This window comes from Mus caroli, unplaced genomic scaffold (genome assembly GCF_978045245.1).
Source record: "Mus caroli unplaced genomic scaffold, Mus_caroli_1 scaffold_1, whole genome shotgun sequence".
Lineage (NCBI taxonomy): Eukaryota > Metazoa > Chordata > Mammalia > Rodentia > Muridae > Mus > Mus caroli.
Window position 1 is genome coordinate 67,715,447 of NW_028227256.1, and position 18,978 is coordinate 67,734,424.

General features: G+C 35.7%; 1 protein-coding gene across 1 annotated transcript in view; it reads left to right on the forward strand.

The window, feature by feature from the left end:
• The window catches only part of Vwc2l (von Willebrand factor C domain containing 2 like), a 177,296-nt gene that overhangs the window by 21,500 nt on the left and 136,818 nt on the right, over positions 1–18,978 (forward strand). The window contains exon 4 of the mRNA XM_029480459.1: positions 4,074–4,203. Within this exon, the coding sequence (XP_029336319.1) occupies positions 4,074–4,203 (130 nt within the window). The remainder of the gene's footprint in view (positions 1–4,073; positions 4,204–18,978) is intronic.

Consider the following 18,978-nt stretch of genomic DNA (forward strand, 5'->3'; position numbering starts at 1 on the left):
CCATAAATTATCTCCAAAAGAAGAATGCTTCATGAAGCAGTGTCTCTTATTTGTTGGGATTAGATTTTTTAAAAAAAGATAATGGTTGTTTGAATGGATTGCTTTGTTAAGAGAAGCTGAGCTCTTTGATAACTTTTGCTCATGATCAAAGAAATGAAGCAACCCCAAATGCACAGAGCTTTATATGACTTGGTTCAAAAATCATTGATTTAGTTATTGAAGTAAAACTTGACCTCTAGATTATATTCCACCCATCCTTATGTCCATCCATCAGCTCCCAACAGTATTTTCAGAAACCTTTCTAGGAATCAAGTTTTGTCTCACAGAATACTCAGAGTGTGTGTGTTTTTTTTTTTTGGGGGGGGGGCGGGTAATTTGTTTCTTCTTTTAATAATAATAATTTTAATACATGGGTATGTTTCAAACTGGGACTTTTTGCTTTAAAATGTATTTTACAATATACTATAAAAATCACTGTGTTTAATAAGTACCCTTCATCTTGGCACACATCATATAATGCTTTTTCTCAGGCATTATAGTAATTCATCTGCATACACTTGGGTTTTAAATTTAGTTAGCACAGTGTTTTCTAGTGCAATAAAAGCCTACAATCACCTACTGCTAGATGAGCTAGCTGATGCAGTGTTTGTAGACAGACTTACCTGTGATCAGCACAATGAACATTATGAATTTAAAATTACCATTATAGAGCGAGTTTATGTTCACTGCCATAATATTTGGAGCCCAAATAGTTATTTCATGACTTGGATTCAGGGATCAGTTACCTCAAAGTGTACTTTATAAAGTTTTGATAAAACATGAACATGCCATTGAGTCAAAATCCTTTCCACACATGATGAGCACAGACAGAGCTACTAGAGGCGTGGCTTGGCAGAGAAGGAAACCCAGATTCTGCATCAACTCTGCAAACATAGATTTTGTTAACTGTTTGCTGTCATACTAAGATGTCTTCTAGGTGCTGAGAGTTCAGAACTGAATAATATATTATAAGCAGCTTAAGCCTATGAAGGCAAAAGGCAAGAACAAATGAGAAACATTCAAAAGCCAGTGAAATAATTCCTTGAACTAAAGGTGGCATTTGTACAGGCAGTATGGGTGACAGACAAATTACAGTGAGGGTACCCGTATGCTTCTGCTAACTTTCAGATGGGAATTGGTATGACAAGTCTTATTGACAGTGGTCATTTCTTCCTGGATACTCTGAACAATGGCACCAACAGGTACCCATAACTCCCAGTGACTCAACTGATATATAGGTCTCATATCTAGACTATCCTCGGGTATAAAGAGGATTTCTCAAGTGTTCAGAATGCAAAAACAAATGCCCATTTTTATAAACACATGGATAATTCTCACCAACCAATGTGCAAAAGCATATTCTTGGAATCTTACCCTGACTCTCAGTGATAACAATGTTAGCTCCGACATTCTCACAAAGAAAAATAGTTGATAACTTTCTAAAATTATTTTGTTATTCCAGTAACTTATGTTTCTGGTTCCTAGGCTGCTTTTCCGATCTGTAACGTCATGGAGTATTCACGACACTGTTTCCTGGGTTCCAATTTCTCTCTCCTGTTCACCAAACATCCTCAGATCATGATCACTTTGAAGTTCCGTTTCAGCTTCAAGGTCTTTGGGTGCTATCTGTTTTTTAAACACAGGTATCTCCCTATGTTTCCCATTCTGATTCTAAGGGAGAAAATTTATATTCTAGTCACCTAAGTGGATACTTAAGTCACTGATTGCTTTATCGAATCATATCCGTTGAATATATACATGTATCTGAGTTCAGGAATGAGAGATGTTTGTGATCAGTGCCACCAAGGACAGCATTTGTCACAGGTGTATTTGGTGACAGCGGGAATTACAGATGAATTGTACAGTACCTGCTTACAATCCCACATTAACCATTCACCACCACTGTTGGAAATATAACAGATTTATAAGGTGCATATAGAATTCATACCATCTAGTATGTGCATTATCAAATAAATATAATCTATAATCATATTTGCAAATGTATTTTATGAGAATCTAAATGTATCAAGTATTGTATTTTTTTTTAACGATTGCAAAGAAGCAAAGCAATCTCTGTGATTTCTTTGCAAGAAGAAATAAAATTTTAGGCTGGTATAATTTCATTATCTGCCTTCCCAAATATCTAGCTGACAATAGCTCCACAGCTTATGTTTTTAAAGATAGCAAAGTACAAGGAATATTTTCTCATCTTCTTATTTCAGCATTCCCCGTTCCTCCAAAGATGGCTTTATCCCTTAATCTTTGGTTTTTATGGGAATATTTTTAGGTAATCTGTAGTTTTCATATTGAAGGATCCAATAAAGTAAAATTTGTAACCACAGTGCTAAAGATGTGACTTGTCGGAAATACCAAAGCCTGTAGTTATCACACTGTATGGTTGGAGGGATTTTAAAAATCTGAACTAAGTATCAAAGTAGCACAGTGGTTGCTCCCCCCAACTCACCTCTGTTTAAAAAGGATCTTTTCAAAGAATGTAAAGGAGGGCACAATGAATGGTACTTCTTGTTGAAAAATATGAGGTTGGAATTCTATCACACTCCTACCTTCAAATCTCTACCCTGTGCTTGTCTATCGGACCTGGAAAAACTGTTGAGTGTCTGCCAACCTATCCAGTCATCAATGAGATGAGGATTAAATAAATTTTCCTTTATTTGGGTTAGGGAAAAATAAGAAAATTGCTAATATATACTTTTATAATATAGTAATACCTAACATATTACAAAAGCATGGGATAATACAACATATTGTTCTACGGAGCTTTAACCAGCACGGTTTTACCTTCAATAAGCTAGTGTATCATGCTAAGACATAGCAATAATGCACTGCAGCTTCTGTAAACTAATCCAGTAACTAAGACAATTACTGTTAGGCTATTGTTTTTCAAGCACAAAATGGAGATTAAATTAATGTTTACAATGATCAACTCACTGTTTTCTATGCCACACAAACTACTTGAGACAGGGTCATTATTCAAATTATCGGATTCCGAAAAAAAACAACAACAAAAACAAAAACAAAAATGGGGACAGATCAGAATTTTGGATAGTAACCATGGAGGATGGAAGGAGGGTTTCATTTAATCAGTTTGTAAGTGTAAAAATTGAGCATCATGCTTCAGGCAGAAGTTCCTAAGAGTAAATAGTTGAGTGGGAAAGTATGGGCAGTGTGTAGCTTGTTAGAGCATGGACTTTTCATGCTAGGAGTTGAAACCTAGGATTCATGAAGAGGTAGTTAGTGCAGGAATCTATACAGGATGAAAGGGTCACTGGTATTTTCTAGAAAAGGAACTGAAAATCCATTCACTCATGGTTGGTAAGTATTGTACAGTTGAAAACTCTTTTTAGCTTTGTATTATAATTATTTTTCCATTTCCATGTTGGAGTCTTTGACTCTTGCTTAAATTGTGGCTTTTTAGGTCAATTGATTTTAGCTTACTTCTCAAAGCAAGCAGGCAAGGTATAAGGTACTCAGAAATTATGTCATAAGGCTGGATCTGGACATTAGGATCCCGGCTAAAATGTTCAATAACATTCAAACAGACAAAGGGCCGTTTAGGCTGAATTTGCCTTGAACAAGCATTCATAGGAGGGGTTAGGATATGTACTTAATATTTTCTCATTTCCTAGCAGCCCACCTTTCTTAGGAAGGAGAAACGACCAATCACAGAAACGATTTTGAGTGCTCTACTACTGTCTTGTTCTGCAGAGGAAGGTAAAGCAGTCAGTGGTCTGGAAACCAAATAAACAACAGGCAGGTTTGGTGTCCAGACACTTCTCTGCAGAGTAGGAACAGTGATGCAGAACAACTCACTATTCACAGAAGCCTAGAGTGTGCTTTACAACTCATCCTGGCTTGGACATACAGGTGGCCTTCCTTTGCGGGCAGAATGATCATACACGTGGTAAATGGAATTGAAGTGGATATAAACACTACTGTCTTGTCTTCTGACAGCATATGAATGTGCAAGCATTAAGTTGTAGGAGAAAAGGGGCTAATTTGAGATTTGTTCCTAGCCCTCTCCATGTGAATGGTGTCGCTGTGAGCCCAGCAATGAAGTTCACTGTGTTGTAGCAGACTGCGCAGTTCCTGAGTGTGTCAACCCAATCTATGAACCAGAGCAATGTTGTCCTGTCTGCAAAAATGGTAAGAATGCCCTGTATTAGCTTTCAAGAAGGGGTCAGGACAAGACACCAGTATTTCACCCTTTCACACCATTCAGTGCAAGAGCCCTCTAAGATCTGCCTCTGGCTTTTCAATATGGGTATAGCTGGCATATAAGATTTTCTGAAGCCTAAAAGTGAAAATGTACTAGGTATGGGTGAATTGAGTAGCTTTTCATCTGGGGAATTAGAACTCTCATATGCTGGCTTTGTTGTGCCCCTTATAATTTATTGGTGACTTATAAAGGGACTATTGGAGAGAACACAGTACTGTATTTTTGCAGTGTCTGCATTTCTCTATATTTTTGGAGACTGTGAAGCGGTTTTCCAAATTTCATGGTATATAGCACATCCTAAGACAGAGAATGGAGCAAATGCCAGGCATTTTGGTTTGTAAATAAATAAGATTTCAAATTTAAAGTTGTCCAAATGATTTGAATTCAATTATAAGTTTACCTAAATTCAAGCAAGAAAGACTAAAACTGATATGAGTGTTGAGGTTGGGGGGGAGGGGCTGTCTAGATTTTCATACTAGAAGATCCTTGTCCTCACAGAAATTGTTCTAGATGTGGAGGTGGCTTGTATATAATATTATGTAGTCATTTCTTCCCTTATGAAATGGAATAGTTGAGAAAAATTACAGTGTCTTAGTCAGCTGAAATCATCATAGTGCTCTAGAGATACTCTGACAGTCAGTGACCTCCAGGACATTCTATCAGCAAAGATCCCGCAATTCTACTCTGCCTAGTGGTCATATTCTGCCAAGGGGAAAGAAATAGCTTGCTACCTAACAATCCACAAATGTTCCCTTGGCATTTGCATGTACTTGGTGGTAGTTCTATCCCTTGTCATCGCTCTAATGCTGAATTGATGCAGTAAAGTAACTCCTAGTAATTAGGATATGGATATATATATCCATACATATACACACACATATAATGTCTAAATTTCTGTTAACCTGCCTAGCAGTCTATTCCTTAACAAATAAATAATTAGTTTTTAAAAAGCATCAAGTTATTTAAAGACACAACAAGAGGGAATCCCATTATTTTAAAAATCAATTTTGTGGTTTTGTATCTTCCCAAAATACTAATAATGACACTTTCCAGTGTTTTTTCCGGGCATAGGCCTTCCTCTTTCTGATCATATAAATCCATTATGCTAAGATATTAAATTGCTCATTTTGTTTCTCTTTTTCTTCTTGTCCAATTGACTTATACAACATGACCACCTACCTCTGACTCAGGGGCTGAAAATAAATAACCCCTGAAGTTCTAATGTGCCTTGTATGTGCAAAGATACGTGATTTAAAACTTCATATTTCTGAAAATGTTTAAAGAAACTGGAAAAGATACAAGAAAGAACAGTAAAATGATTTAATGGTTGAAAAATAGGACCTAAGAGGATAGACTGAAGGAGTTAGCATAATTTGTCCAGAAGAGAAGGCTCGGGGGAGAACTAACTGTCACAAAGTATATGAATGGTTAGTCTAAAGTAGAGGAAGACTTGTTATTTTTCATTTTCTCCCAAGGATAAAAAGAAGGAAAACTCAGATACCAAATCAATCTTCAAAAATGGGATTGACAAGTCTTTAACTGAAGGAAAAAAATGATGTTTGGAAGTCACCATCTAAACAGGTCCTTGAGAATATTTTCTTCTCTGAGTGGCGCTTGTTGACTTTGCCCTGCTGTTAGAGTAAGTGAGTTTTAAAAAGATGTATCTGTACACACTCAGCATCTCTCAGATATAGACTCTAGTTTATGTATTTAGGAGGCAATCTTAATGCATACATCCAGTAAATCACCCAAGATACTCAACACAATGCCTATACCACATCTAGACTGCATATCTAGTCAAATGTTAAGATAGCCATTTCAAACTAGTCATCTTTAATATGCCACTACTAAAGATTAGCTTGTGCTTACTGTACATTAGAAATTTGTCTTTGAATAAACTCTCCTTGCACATGTGTTAATGAATGAACTTTAACTGAGTCACCTATTCACATAACTGAGGAGTTTACAGTAGGTTTATTACTTCAGTGTTTTGGCTGTTGTGTCCATGACTCAGAGACCATTTCTGCTACTGTGTACATGGCGCAGCGTACAAGCATCATTTCTGGTTCATCGTGCTACTTCCAAACAAACTCAACCTTTTTAAAAATAATAATGGATATTAATCTGTGGCTAAGTAAGAAGGAAGACTAATACTTGCTATAATACAGTGTTAAAAGACTTTGTTTTATCACTACATGTCAGTAATTTGACAGCTGTTTTCAATATATAAAGTATGATCAATGCCAAGGGACTTTGATCAAAAGGACCTTGAGAACCCTTAAGACCAATATTTTATTAATGAGAAAACTGAGTCCATGCTTTATCTGCTAATTTTCTAAGCACAGTTAAGAAAATAGAAGCAGATGCTACATATGTAGAAGAGCTGGAGGGAAAATAAATACCATGATAGACTATAAGTAGGAATGTTTTGAAAATCCCAGCACATTGTAAGCTGATCTCATTGCATTAGAAGATAAATTTGTCCATTATAGTGAAAACTATTATATAAAAGTATGCTCCTGTCTCCTTGGATTAAAATAAAGGTACAAGTTAAAAATATATCCTATGGATTTCAGGTACAGGCAACAGATTCTCATTTATACATAGTCTTTTAGCATTTTGCACATTTTCATAAATCTTTATAGATGTTGATGATTTTGGCAGACAAATATTTTTTGGTTTGCATAAATGCTGATTGTCTTGGCTGTCAAATCATTTCCCTTTTGCATAACAAGATTGATTTTTCTAGCTTCCTGGGGTAAAACTAAAGCAAGATCCATTAAAGATAGAAACTAAGCATTTTAAATGATAGAATCTATCACATCTAACCTGAAATTTTAGTATCAACTAATATAAAATCCTTGCTTTGCAATTATTTTTAAGCAAACAAACCAAGGAAACAATATATTGGTTTCTTGAGAAACAAGTTACCAACTATAGCAATTATTGCAGAATGGAGTATTCTTAATTTTATAGAATACAAGCTAATCTTTTCCCTGGACAATGATACCCTTTGTTTTTTCTCAATGTAATTTGTAAATACCAATTTGGGGGCATGAAACTTCTAGAACTTTTCTCTAATTATGTTAAGAATGAAGGAGAATTTTAAATTTCTTCATTTTGACAATTATCTCAAGCAGGATGTCTAGTGGTTCTGAAGAAATACAAGCAAGCCAGAGAAAGATTCCATTCTTATTCAGTTTAGTTCAGCACTAAGAAAACTCTCAGTGTAATCAGACTAAGAAAACATGAGAGAAAGGTGTGAATGGCCAAGTAGTGTATGTATAATAATCTTACTAGAAGAAAGATCAGGATAACCCTTTACTTAGCATATAGGCACATTTTGAAACTTTATAGAACTTAAAATCTCCATTGGTTTCTCTATATAAACAGTGATTTCTCTCACAGCTGGGTTTCTCCTATTCTGCAATTGTGGCTCCCTCTGATAACTCACAAGCATGAACTGTGTATCAGCCGCCTAGAACACAGAAACATGGGGACCCTGCAGGTCCCCATGGCGTACAGGGAAATGGGTAAAACACAGTAGCAACAGTGGGCTATGCCCTGCTCACTCTCATTCATCTTTGGCCAGAGGACAACCAGAGGTTGTCTGATATTCTGATGTACGTGATGTCAGCTGTTTTTCCTTACTAGAAAATTACAAATCTAGGGTAAAAGGACTTCCTATAAAACCATGAAGACCTGAAGTGTTTTAGTAACACTTTTAAACAGTTGTTTCTCTTTCCTCTGCACACCTGCAAGAGCTGGTAACATAAATGCTCTCTTTAAAATAAAGTGACATTTTCAAACTCTGATACTTTTCATAATGTTATAATACTTTGATTTATCTTTTGCTACATGGCCTCCCATGCTAATTAATGAGCATTCGTTACAGGATAGTTGCCTATTTGTTCTAATAATATGCAAAATAAATTAGTATTAGTATAGTATTTGCAAAAGAAAATGTTTCAGTTTAGGGTGTAATATAAATACTATAATATTTGGAAAGCAATCATAATATGTATAGTCAGTAACCCAGAATGTATATTTTTTGATGTGCATTAACATTCATTTCAACTTCTTGTTCTTTATCATTCATGCAACTTTGGAATTTTGCATGAGAAACCGTGTTTATAGATGCCAAACACATGACTTTGCAAATAAAATATGCTGACAGTTATTAAATATTTAATCACTACAGCACCAAAATGGTTAAGTGCATTTGTACAAACTTTATATTTTCACCAGAATATAGTCAGTTGTTACCTTTGAAGGACATGAAACTCATGAAAAACTGGGAGACACAGGATCCTCCCCGAGTCTTCTATACATACCAAAGTGAGCAATTCCACCTTTCTTCTAACTACACTGAAGATGACGCAAGCCCTACTCAAATATTTAACTCCGTACTCCTTATTTTCTTGTAGTTTTATGGTCATGAAAGTAAGGCAGGTAGTAGGCTACAGAAAGGCAAACAGAAATGTCGAGTGTATCAGGGTGGCAGGTTATAAATAAACTGGAGATGAAAACTCCTTTATAGCATTGAAGACCTTTAAAGGTGCACCAGGAATGAGTGTAGCCTAAAACATACACAGAGGTCCATGAAATGAATAAGAAAGAAATAAAAAACAATTCTATGATGTGAGACATGAATTCATAAATAAAAATCTCAGAAGAAAATCTTATCTAAGAAATTAAGAAATAAGAAAAATAGATTCAATGAAAAGGAATCAGAAATTACAGGGACATTATACTAATTTTGTATTAATAATAGTTTAATAATAGAAACAAAGATATTTAGAAAATGGTTGAGAAAATGCTGGACAACTTTTAAGAAAGCATTTTCTATGAAAATTTTCATGTCACTTGAAGTTGATTATTGTAATGATGTGTACTTTCATCCATATTCATATATAGAATTTTCACTGCATCTCAAGAGTGAGAAGTCAGCATGAGATGTTACTGTTTTCAGTGTAGCAGTGAAATATATCACAGCCATTAAAAGCAGACTAATGACATATCTCCATGCCTTATAAAACAATAGAGTACAGCAATTAATACTATATGCATTGTTTCTTATGTGATATATTTAATACACTTTAAATGACATACACATACTAATTATACACTAAATTGTATGGGACTAGAAACACAATTACTTAACTGTATAATAGAATGGTTATAATGAGAGCTAGGGAGGTAGCTCTGTTGGTAAAGTTCCTTCCATACAAACCTGATGATCTGTGTTTGGATCTGCAGTAGCCAGGGCAAAGGCTGGATACAGTCCTGGGGCACCTGAAATCTAGGCATTAAGGAGGTAAGGATAAGCAGATCTCACTGGGCAGCAAGACTAACTAAACTGACAAATTTCAGCTGCAGTAGAGGACCTGCTCCCAAAGAATTTGATGAAGAGTGATTGAGGAAGACACATGATGTAAAATTCTGATTTCCATACATACATACACCATACACACACACACACACACACACACACACACAAAACACAAACACACACACACATGAACATGCAAAAATGCCCAGAGAGAGAGAACTGGGAGAATGCAGAGAAAGAAGACAGATGGAAGGAGGGAAACAGGAAGAGGGAAACGGGATAATGGATTTAATGATTTGATTCAATAGTTGCTTGTAAGGAAAATTGCTAATATCTCTAATGCAGTAACCACAAACTGACCATAAAGAATAGAATTATATGGAAGGTCACAGAATAATGGTGCTCCAAAATATAAGCAACGCTCAGTCTCACCTCATGATTGATCCACTTGGAGTCTAAGTATGTACTTTAATTCTTAATATGCATCATGTAAGAAGAGTTGTAGAGAAATGCATACCAACTTCTAAACTGTGATTCAGTCTTGACCAGCAGGGGAAACAGCCTGAGAGATGTGAAAGCAGGGGCCTTTGACCTTCATTTCATGAGCCTTCTTATTTAGTGCATGTTTTATGTAACTATTGTACTTTCATATTTTAAAGTTTTCATCAAACATTTAAGAAGATAATTTAAATACTATTGAGCTCTTCCAGAGAAGATGCAAGATGTCTCCTTGTGTGAAGGAGTATAATATTGATCGAAGAAAACCAAAGATTTCAAACTAAAAGTGAAAGCAACTATATTTATGGTTATAAGTAAAACTTCTAAAATAAAAATAAAATTATTAAATTTATGCTTAATATCTTTAGGGCATAGATTTTACTGGAGAATACAGTTATAAGCTATATATCAGCAGTGGTGCGAAGTAACATTCTTCAATGAATGAGATCCCATTTCTACAAAAATACGTAATAATATTAAAAGTATTGAACAATGGTAATGAAACTCAGATAATACCAGGTCAAGTTTTAACCTTGTCTTAATTTTTATTTAGAGTCATAAAAACTTGTTTGTCTTCAGAGATTGTCAGAAAGGTGTTTTATACTTGTTAGAAAACAAACTAGCATCAGGTTTTTAAATTACTCATTCTTACTAAGCAGGACTTATGGTAGATTTGGCAAATGTTAACATTATTGCTCGATTTAAGGAAAGGCTTATGTTATCATTTCTATATAAAGTTAAGGACATTATAGAAAATCCTGCAATGCTATTGACAACACCATTAAGTAGAACATCCCTTCAGATCTTGCGCTGAGGAACCAGAAGGAGAAATATGAATTTAAAGCCAGCCTGAAATAGACAGAAAAACTATCTTTCTGCAGTGCCATAACTACCACCCAAAAAAAGGACCGAGCATCTTTATAAAATAAACAGAGCTTTTGTTTGTTTTATTTATTTTTATTTATTTATTTTTGCTATGGTAATATACATTGACCTCGTCCAAAAAGAACAGATAGGTTTGATAGGTGAAAACGTATGCAAAAATTGCCTGTAAGTGCACATCAATTTTACTTAACACTTTAGATAGATGATAGACAGATAGACTATGCTAGCTAAATGCTGCTGCTGAAAATGATAGATAGATCGATAGATAGATAGATAGATAGATAGATAGATAGATAGATAGATAGATAGATAGATAATAGATAGAAAGTAGATATGTAGTAGATAAGTGAAGGACATAAAGATAGGTAATAAAGGAATGAGAGACATAGATTTAGATAATAGGGAGGTAGGGATTTGCTGATAAATGAGAGAGGGACACATAGGATATGAACAATCAGAAAAGGGAGGACATAGAAAAACAAAGGTTGTAACAGGTAAAACTTTTAACAGGTAAAAAAACAGGTAAACAAATGGTTTAATTATATACTTGGAAACATACAAAATGTGTTAGAACAACTGGATAGTTGGATAATTTAAAATTTATATCCTTTAATTCAGAACACATTTCACTAGATTAAATATGCTATTTTTATATCTGCCGCACATGTGTGTGTGTGTGTGTGTGTGTGTGTGTGTGTGTGTGATATGCATAGTCTGTGGATGCACATACACATGTGTGCCTAAGGTTGATCTTATTCTCTATGTCTCTATGGATATTCTTCTTTATTCATTGAGGAAAGGTCTCTCAATCAAGTCCAGAGTGTAGAGATAGATGCGTCTGGCCTCTCTGAATAGCTTGAACTGGGGTTTCTCTGTCTGTGCTTTCTATATCTGGAATTACGGACACTTGCCTTACCCACACCTCATGATCTTTTATAAATAACTATAGGTTTGAATTTTACTTCTTAAAACCAACAATAGATATCAGACTACATATTAGATCAAAAGAGTGAATAATATACAAATGACTGTGTTTTAGGGTAAAATTTTAATTAAAGTCACAATAGCTTATTAAGTGTTATAAAATATAGTAAAACAGGGCCAGCAAAATGGCTCGTGTGACACAAATATTTCCTGTCAAGCTTACAAACCTGAGTTTAATTCTTGAGACCCATATTGTGGGGGGGAAAGAGCAGGTGTCTCCTGCAAGTTGTCCTCTATCTCTACACACATACCATGGTGCATACACATGCACATGCATAGATACCTCACACACACACACACACACACACACACACACACACACACACACCAAATAAATAAGTAAATAAATAGTAATTAAAATATAATAGTGGGTCACAATGTGAAAAAAATTATATTTCTAATTCTCTTATAATAAATTAAAAGGAAATATCAAATTTTCTATGTTACATAATAATTTTATATAATGACAAAGTATTTGGGTTTTTTCATTTGTTCATTTGGTTGGTTGGTTGCTTGGTTGGTTGGTTGGTTTTGGAGATAGGGTGTGTATATATAGCCAAGGCCAACCTTGAACTTGTAATCCCTCTGTGTCTGTCTCCCACATGCTATGGCTACAAATATATATACTGCCACACCTGGTCAATGGATATAGAGGATGCATTGGGTGGCAGAGTGGAACTCAACCTACTAGCTAGAGAAAAATAATGCATAAAACTATAATTCATACTTTCAGTTGTAATATCAGACTTTCAAATGTACAAGTGAATAGAAAGTGGGGAAGCCACGTAGGTTTTTTAATTAGTTTTCTTACTTCTATGCTTAATTATTTGACAAAAAGTGACTTATGGGAAGGGGTTACTTCAGCTCCTAGAGTAAAGAGAAGACATAGTTCAAGATTATGGTAAAGACCCGGACATGAGGCTCTGAGGAGGCTGGTCACATTACAGAGAATGATGGATGATGCAGAGACCCACCTTTTCACTTTATTCAGCTTGACTCCCATGCCCATATGACAGTGCCACCCACACACATACAGAGAGGGCATTCCCTCTGGGAATTAGAATCCTCTGAACATCCTTTTACAGATACACTAATTAGTGTGTCTCCTTGGCAATTCTAAATCCTGTCAAATTGTTGATCAAAATAAGTCACTGCAGAAGGTATCAAAATGTAATATATAGTCAATATGATAGATACACAAGTATATGGTGGAAAGGGGGTATTGTCATTACCCAAATATAGTCATTATTTTTAAAATAAAATTACACCCCTACCCACTCTATTATATAAAAATAAATTTTATTTGTATTTAAAGTTTAGATTAAAAAAATAAATTATAAAATAATTTTAAACTAATTATATGTCAACTTATCAGAAAAGTTTAAGTCTTCCTAAGTATAGAAGCAAGTGAAGAGTGGAAAACGAGAAAAATATAATTGTGACCCAAGTAAGGGTATAGTACTATGGTTATTATAGCATTCATTAAAAGGCAGCAAGAGCTGGCTTTGGAACAGACTGATATAATAGGCGATCAATACATCTTACAGGACTAAGGACATTTCCTTTCTAAAAGGCAACAAACATAAATGGCTCCTTGATCTAGAAGCGATATTTCCAGAAATTAAAGTGTCTGCATGGTGATTCTTATTATGAAGCTGTTTCAGGACAGAGCATACTTGGAAAACTTGGGATCTTTAAGAATGCCAGACCTTTGATAATACCCCGAGACTGGGTCCTACCACAAGAATACTATCAGATAAACTGATGGTAAAAATGTGGTACATAACACAATCACATTTAATACAGCTATAAAAACAGAAATGGAACATGACGTTTGTAAGAAAATTAGTGGGTCTGGAACTTATCATATTAAGTGAGGTAATCTAGACTAAAAAAAAAAAAGGCAAGTATTGCCTGTTTCCTTTCACATGCAGTCCATAATTTTAATATTTACATATTTGAATAGATTTGGTGTCATATAGGTTATAAAACTAGGAGTCTATGAGGGGGAATAAAATACATGGGATACGGAGACTGCTAAATGAGGGAAGAAGGGTGTAAGGCAGGGCCACTCATAAAACAGCATTTATAAAATGCCACAAATGTAGCAGATGTGTTCTAATTAATAACAAAAATAATTCAGTAAAACTTAAATTATTAAAAGTAAATTAAATGACAGTATATCAACAGAAGTACTGAGAGAAGATTACATATTGTAGTTCAGAAAAAATTAGGCTATCTCTCTCCTGAAAATAGGGATATGCATAGTGTATTATTAAACTAGTCAGCTAAGTTTATATAGTTATATAGATAGATAATAGATGATAGATAGAAGATAGGTAGATAGAAAAAAGATAAATACAACAATAGGTAGATAGGTAGGTAGGTAGGTAGATAGATAGATACATAGATACATACATACATACATACATACATACATAGACAGATAGGAAGGTAAAGACTTCATAAGAAACCCTATTTTATTTTAAAATACTGGAATTAAATATAGAAAATATTAATGATGCTTAAGTTCTTACAATAAATGTACATTATACTTGTAATCTAAAATTACTATTTAAAAGAGAAATCAGAAAAAAACAGCCAAGATAACACAATTTTTTCTTGTCTTTATAATTTTGTGATTAATAATTATCACTTAGTCGAGATTGTGCTATCATTCTTTGTCATAATTTTTACTCTGTAAATTAATTAACCAATAATAATTTCCACCACTTGACTTTCAACTCCTTTGTAAGAGTCCTTTTTCGAGCATGGGAAAAGCTTCGTTGCCCATTTTATGCACCTATTAGGGAAATTGCTAAAATATTCACTTAAGTATATCCATTTACATTTTCATGAAACTATTTTGAAAAATAGGCTTTAATTGAGTGCAATTTCACCTTAACCTAATATTTTCTCACTTCCTCTTAGGTAGACAATTAGTACCAAACATTACGTAGTGTGTTTGTAAGGCAAACACACTCTGCAGATGAAGCCCCTCTCTGGGAACCACACAGTACATATCCGTTGGCAGCAGAGACCCCTAAACAGTTCAGAATGAAAGCATTGCCCTAGGCAGCTTCATAGTCTGCATTCTCTGACTCCTTCACCAAAGGTCAGAATTACCATTTTCCTGTAAAGTAGATGGCAAAACAGAATAATAATACATGGCTCCTTTAATCAGCCACAAACAATAATTCCCAATTTCTTTCATAAAACACCCTCCAAAATATAAAAGGAAATATTGATGTTTATCTTCTCTTTGACCAACAGGATTACCTTTTAATTTATCAGCAAACTAGATTTCAGAAGCCTTACTTTACTGTTTTAACACAATAAAAATTAACACAACATTCATTTTCCCACTAAGACGCCTCTTGTATAACTGTTGGGGCTACCTGGTCTAAAGACAATGCACAATAGAAGTCCAACAAGAGCAAAGATAAATTGACTTTTTTTCTCACCATATTTCCTCTAATATACAGAGAGAACTTATATTTTTCCCTACATATTACTTAGAAAATTGAGTCCTGCCGGGCAGTGGTGGCGCACGCCTTTAATCCCAGCATTTGGAAGGCAGAGGCAGGCAGATTTCTGAGTTCGAGGCCAGCCTGGTCTACAAAGTGAGTTTCAGGAAAGCCAGGGATACACAGAGACACCCTGTCTTGAAAAAAAAAAAGAAAGAAAAAGAAAAAGAGCTAGAGAAAGTACCCAAGGAGCTAAAGGGATCTGCAATCCTATAGGTGGAACAACAATATGAACTAACCAGTACCCCGCTCCCCCGCCCCCAGAGCTCGTGTCTCTAGCTGCATATGAATCAGAAGATGGCCTAGTTGGCCATCAGTGGAAAGAGAGGCCCATTGGTCGTGCAAACTTTATATGCCTCAGTACAGGGGAATGACAGGGCCAAGAAGTGGGAGTGGGCGGGTGGGGGAGCATGTGGGGGACTTTTGGGATAGAATTGGAAATGTAAATGAAATAAATACCCAATAAAAAAAACATAAAAAAAAGAAAAGAAAAGAAAAATAAGTCCAATTCCCTCACAAAGTACACATCTTTTTAGTGATACAAACACGGTTTCAAATAAATAAGTAAATAAATTCCTATATTCTACCTGATTAAAGAAGAGCTATTTTTTTCCGAGTTACTTTAACTTTTGAAATGTGACTGTCTTCTGTTTTGTACAGAGGAGCTTGTCTATGGAGAGCCTGGGGTGCATTCTCTGGTGGGAAGGAAGGCCAATTAAATGTCAGTTGATTTAGCAAAGGACTAGTCTGCATGCCTCAACTGACAAGAGACATAGCAAGGTAATCTAGAAAAAAAAGCTGATTGCCCCATGACGTCAAGTAGAGCTTGAAATTTTACTGCTTTGTAAGCAGGCCACAGACAGACAAAGCCTCTGCCAGTTAAGTATAGACTTCATGTAATGTGTTAGTCATTTTAGTGCAAAATTAATGACACAATTTAGTTAGCATTCTTCTTAATGATGTATTTTATCTAATTATAAAGACTGAGTGCATTAATGACTGAAGCATCCTCGAATATATAAGGCTAAGGGCCTGATAAATGAGAGCCAGTGTTACATTTAGTAGATCTTAGATTAATTATCGTCATTACATCAGGAACTTAGAAAACACGTGAAAAGGGCAAACACTTACCTCAGCATATGTTATCAGCAGACATCCTTCTGCATATCTGTTTCCCAGAATCCTCTGCCCCTTAGAACACAATGTGACATTTCACCTGGACTGTCCCTTGACTTACTCTCTGGCACCTCACCCAAGTGTGCTCTCTTCTCCAGACCTGGTCTTCCTGCTGTCTAGGATGTTTTCTTCTCCACAAAAACTAACTGTGCCTGCCTCTGTTTTATAAATTAGTCACTGGACAAGCCCAAGATTCCTCAACTGCAAAAAGATATGTATAACTAAATGAGTGGCTTCAATACCCAAAGCCTCAGTCTTTTGTTCAAGTCTTTAGGGACATTTAAAAATATCTTACAAGTGAACTAGATTATGAGTGTAAATATCCCCCATGCATACAAGAGAGGGGGAAGGCTTTAGGATGGCTTGAGCTAATTTTTTTCAGTATTTAGTCATATCAGATAATTTCACATCATGCCTGACTGATTTCTTTCAAGAGTTAAGAAAGTGGTGAGCCTTCGATGAGGACAGAGCAAATGTATTTTTCAAAGGTGTTGAGTAAAATCACCCAGACTCAGCATGAAAACAAGCACATTCCTAAACTCCATGTCAACGTGAAAAAGGGAAAGTGATTGTGGGAGATACCATTTAATTCTAGACAACCAATTAGACAGGCCGAAAGTAAGTCAGACTCCGACATAAAACAGAAACAAAGTAAGTTTGTTAAGCAATGCTTCTGGTGCCATACAGAAACTGTAGTGGCTGAAGCACAAAGCCATTCCAAATACCTCTGATATTTATGTGTAGCTCTGAGCTGCTGCCAATCAATCAGCAACGTTAGAGCTCTTCTGAAACCTATCTATGGCCAGATGAAAGAGAGAGGAAGTTGCCATACGCTGTTCATGTTTGCTTCCATGTGCTTCATTCCTATGAGGACACAGCACAGGAAGGATGTACTGCTCCTGCTTATCAGGGTGGATAACCAGCCAGCCCCGCATCCTCCCTTCCTTCCACCCATCACTTTTATGTGTTTTGCAGAAAGGTCCATAAAGCAATACACCTGCCCTCTGGAAGGCCAAGCTCAGTCAGTTTCCAGCATTGTTAAACAACAAAGTAGTCAGTAGTGTTATAACCATAAGGTAGAAGACTCTTCCTGTAGCAGGATTTAAAGTAGGGTCAGTGAGCAAAGCAAAAAGGCTCATGTCAAATGTTCAAGGTGAGGGGTTTTCCGTGTTTCTGTTTACTTTTTTGAGCTTGCATGGATTTTCTTCATGATTTCTTGAAGCATGCTGCAAGGTGACTGTGGACAGCAACACAGGAAGAGAGGTGCTAAGGAGAAGAAAGCACAGAGACCTTTCGAGCCACACGTTCTGAAAGTTGATGGTTAAAACTTTGGTTCTATTTCAGACCTCAATAAATGAACAAAGTAACCAGCCCCCTATGAAAAGTCACAAGCAATGGAATTATCAAAATTCCCTTTCCACCTGCCATAGTGTGTGTCTATACATGCAGAATACCATCTGACTTCTAACCTCTTCCACTTCTAACATGCTCACAATATTATACAAACATTTGAAAAAATTAACTAGGATACTGAGTATTTAAAATACTAGGTTTTAATTATATATATCTCCCATAAAATTTGCATCAATTAGTTTATGTACAGAGGAGAGTTCGGCCTAGATGACAAGGAGGTCACATAAAGAAGTCCAGACAAGTCATAGGAACCTAAAGGGAATGTCAGGGAACAGGGTATTCTAGGAGAAGGGAATGAAAAGGAATGTCTGTTGAGATACTTAGCAAGGGGAATGGGTTCCCTTTTTAAGTATATTCAAAATGCATGTTCCAATGATAGTAATTAACATAAGGCTTCTTAGTGGAACACAAGGTCTCATCTACTATACCCGGATATACTCGATACCTAGGGTATTAAAGGTATTAACAGATTTCATCTTTGAAATAATCTCATGGAAAGGAAGCTAGTATAATTACTAATTTGCAGAGCAAGAAATGGAATGTACGCTAAAGTAGGTAAATTGCCCTAGATATGTTACTATGACTTGTTCTCTGCTCCTTCAAACTCCAAAGGCCAAAGTCTTAAGCAGCAATAAGTAATGTGTAGTGTCAGGCCAGCAACAGCAGCAGCACTCCCTGGCTGCCTTTTAATATGCAAACCTCAGAACTAACCAATGTGACTCAGGCCTTCTGGGCATGGTACCCAGTCATCTGTGTTGTCAGAAGCTCCCCAGGTGCGACGCTTATCAGTCAGAGCCATTAGCTTAGCTTGAGGGGCTTACACAGTATGAAGTCTGTTCTCCTCCAAAAGAAGAGTAAGTCTGAAGGAAACAGGAAGAGCAAAAATT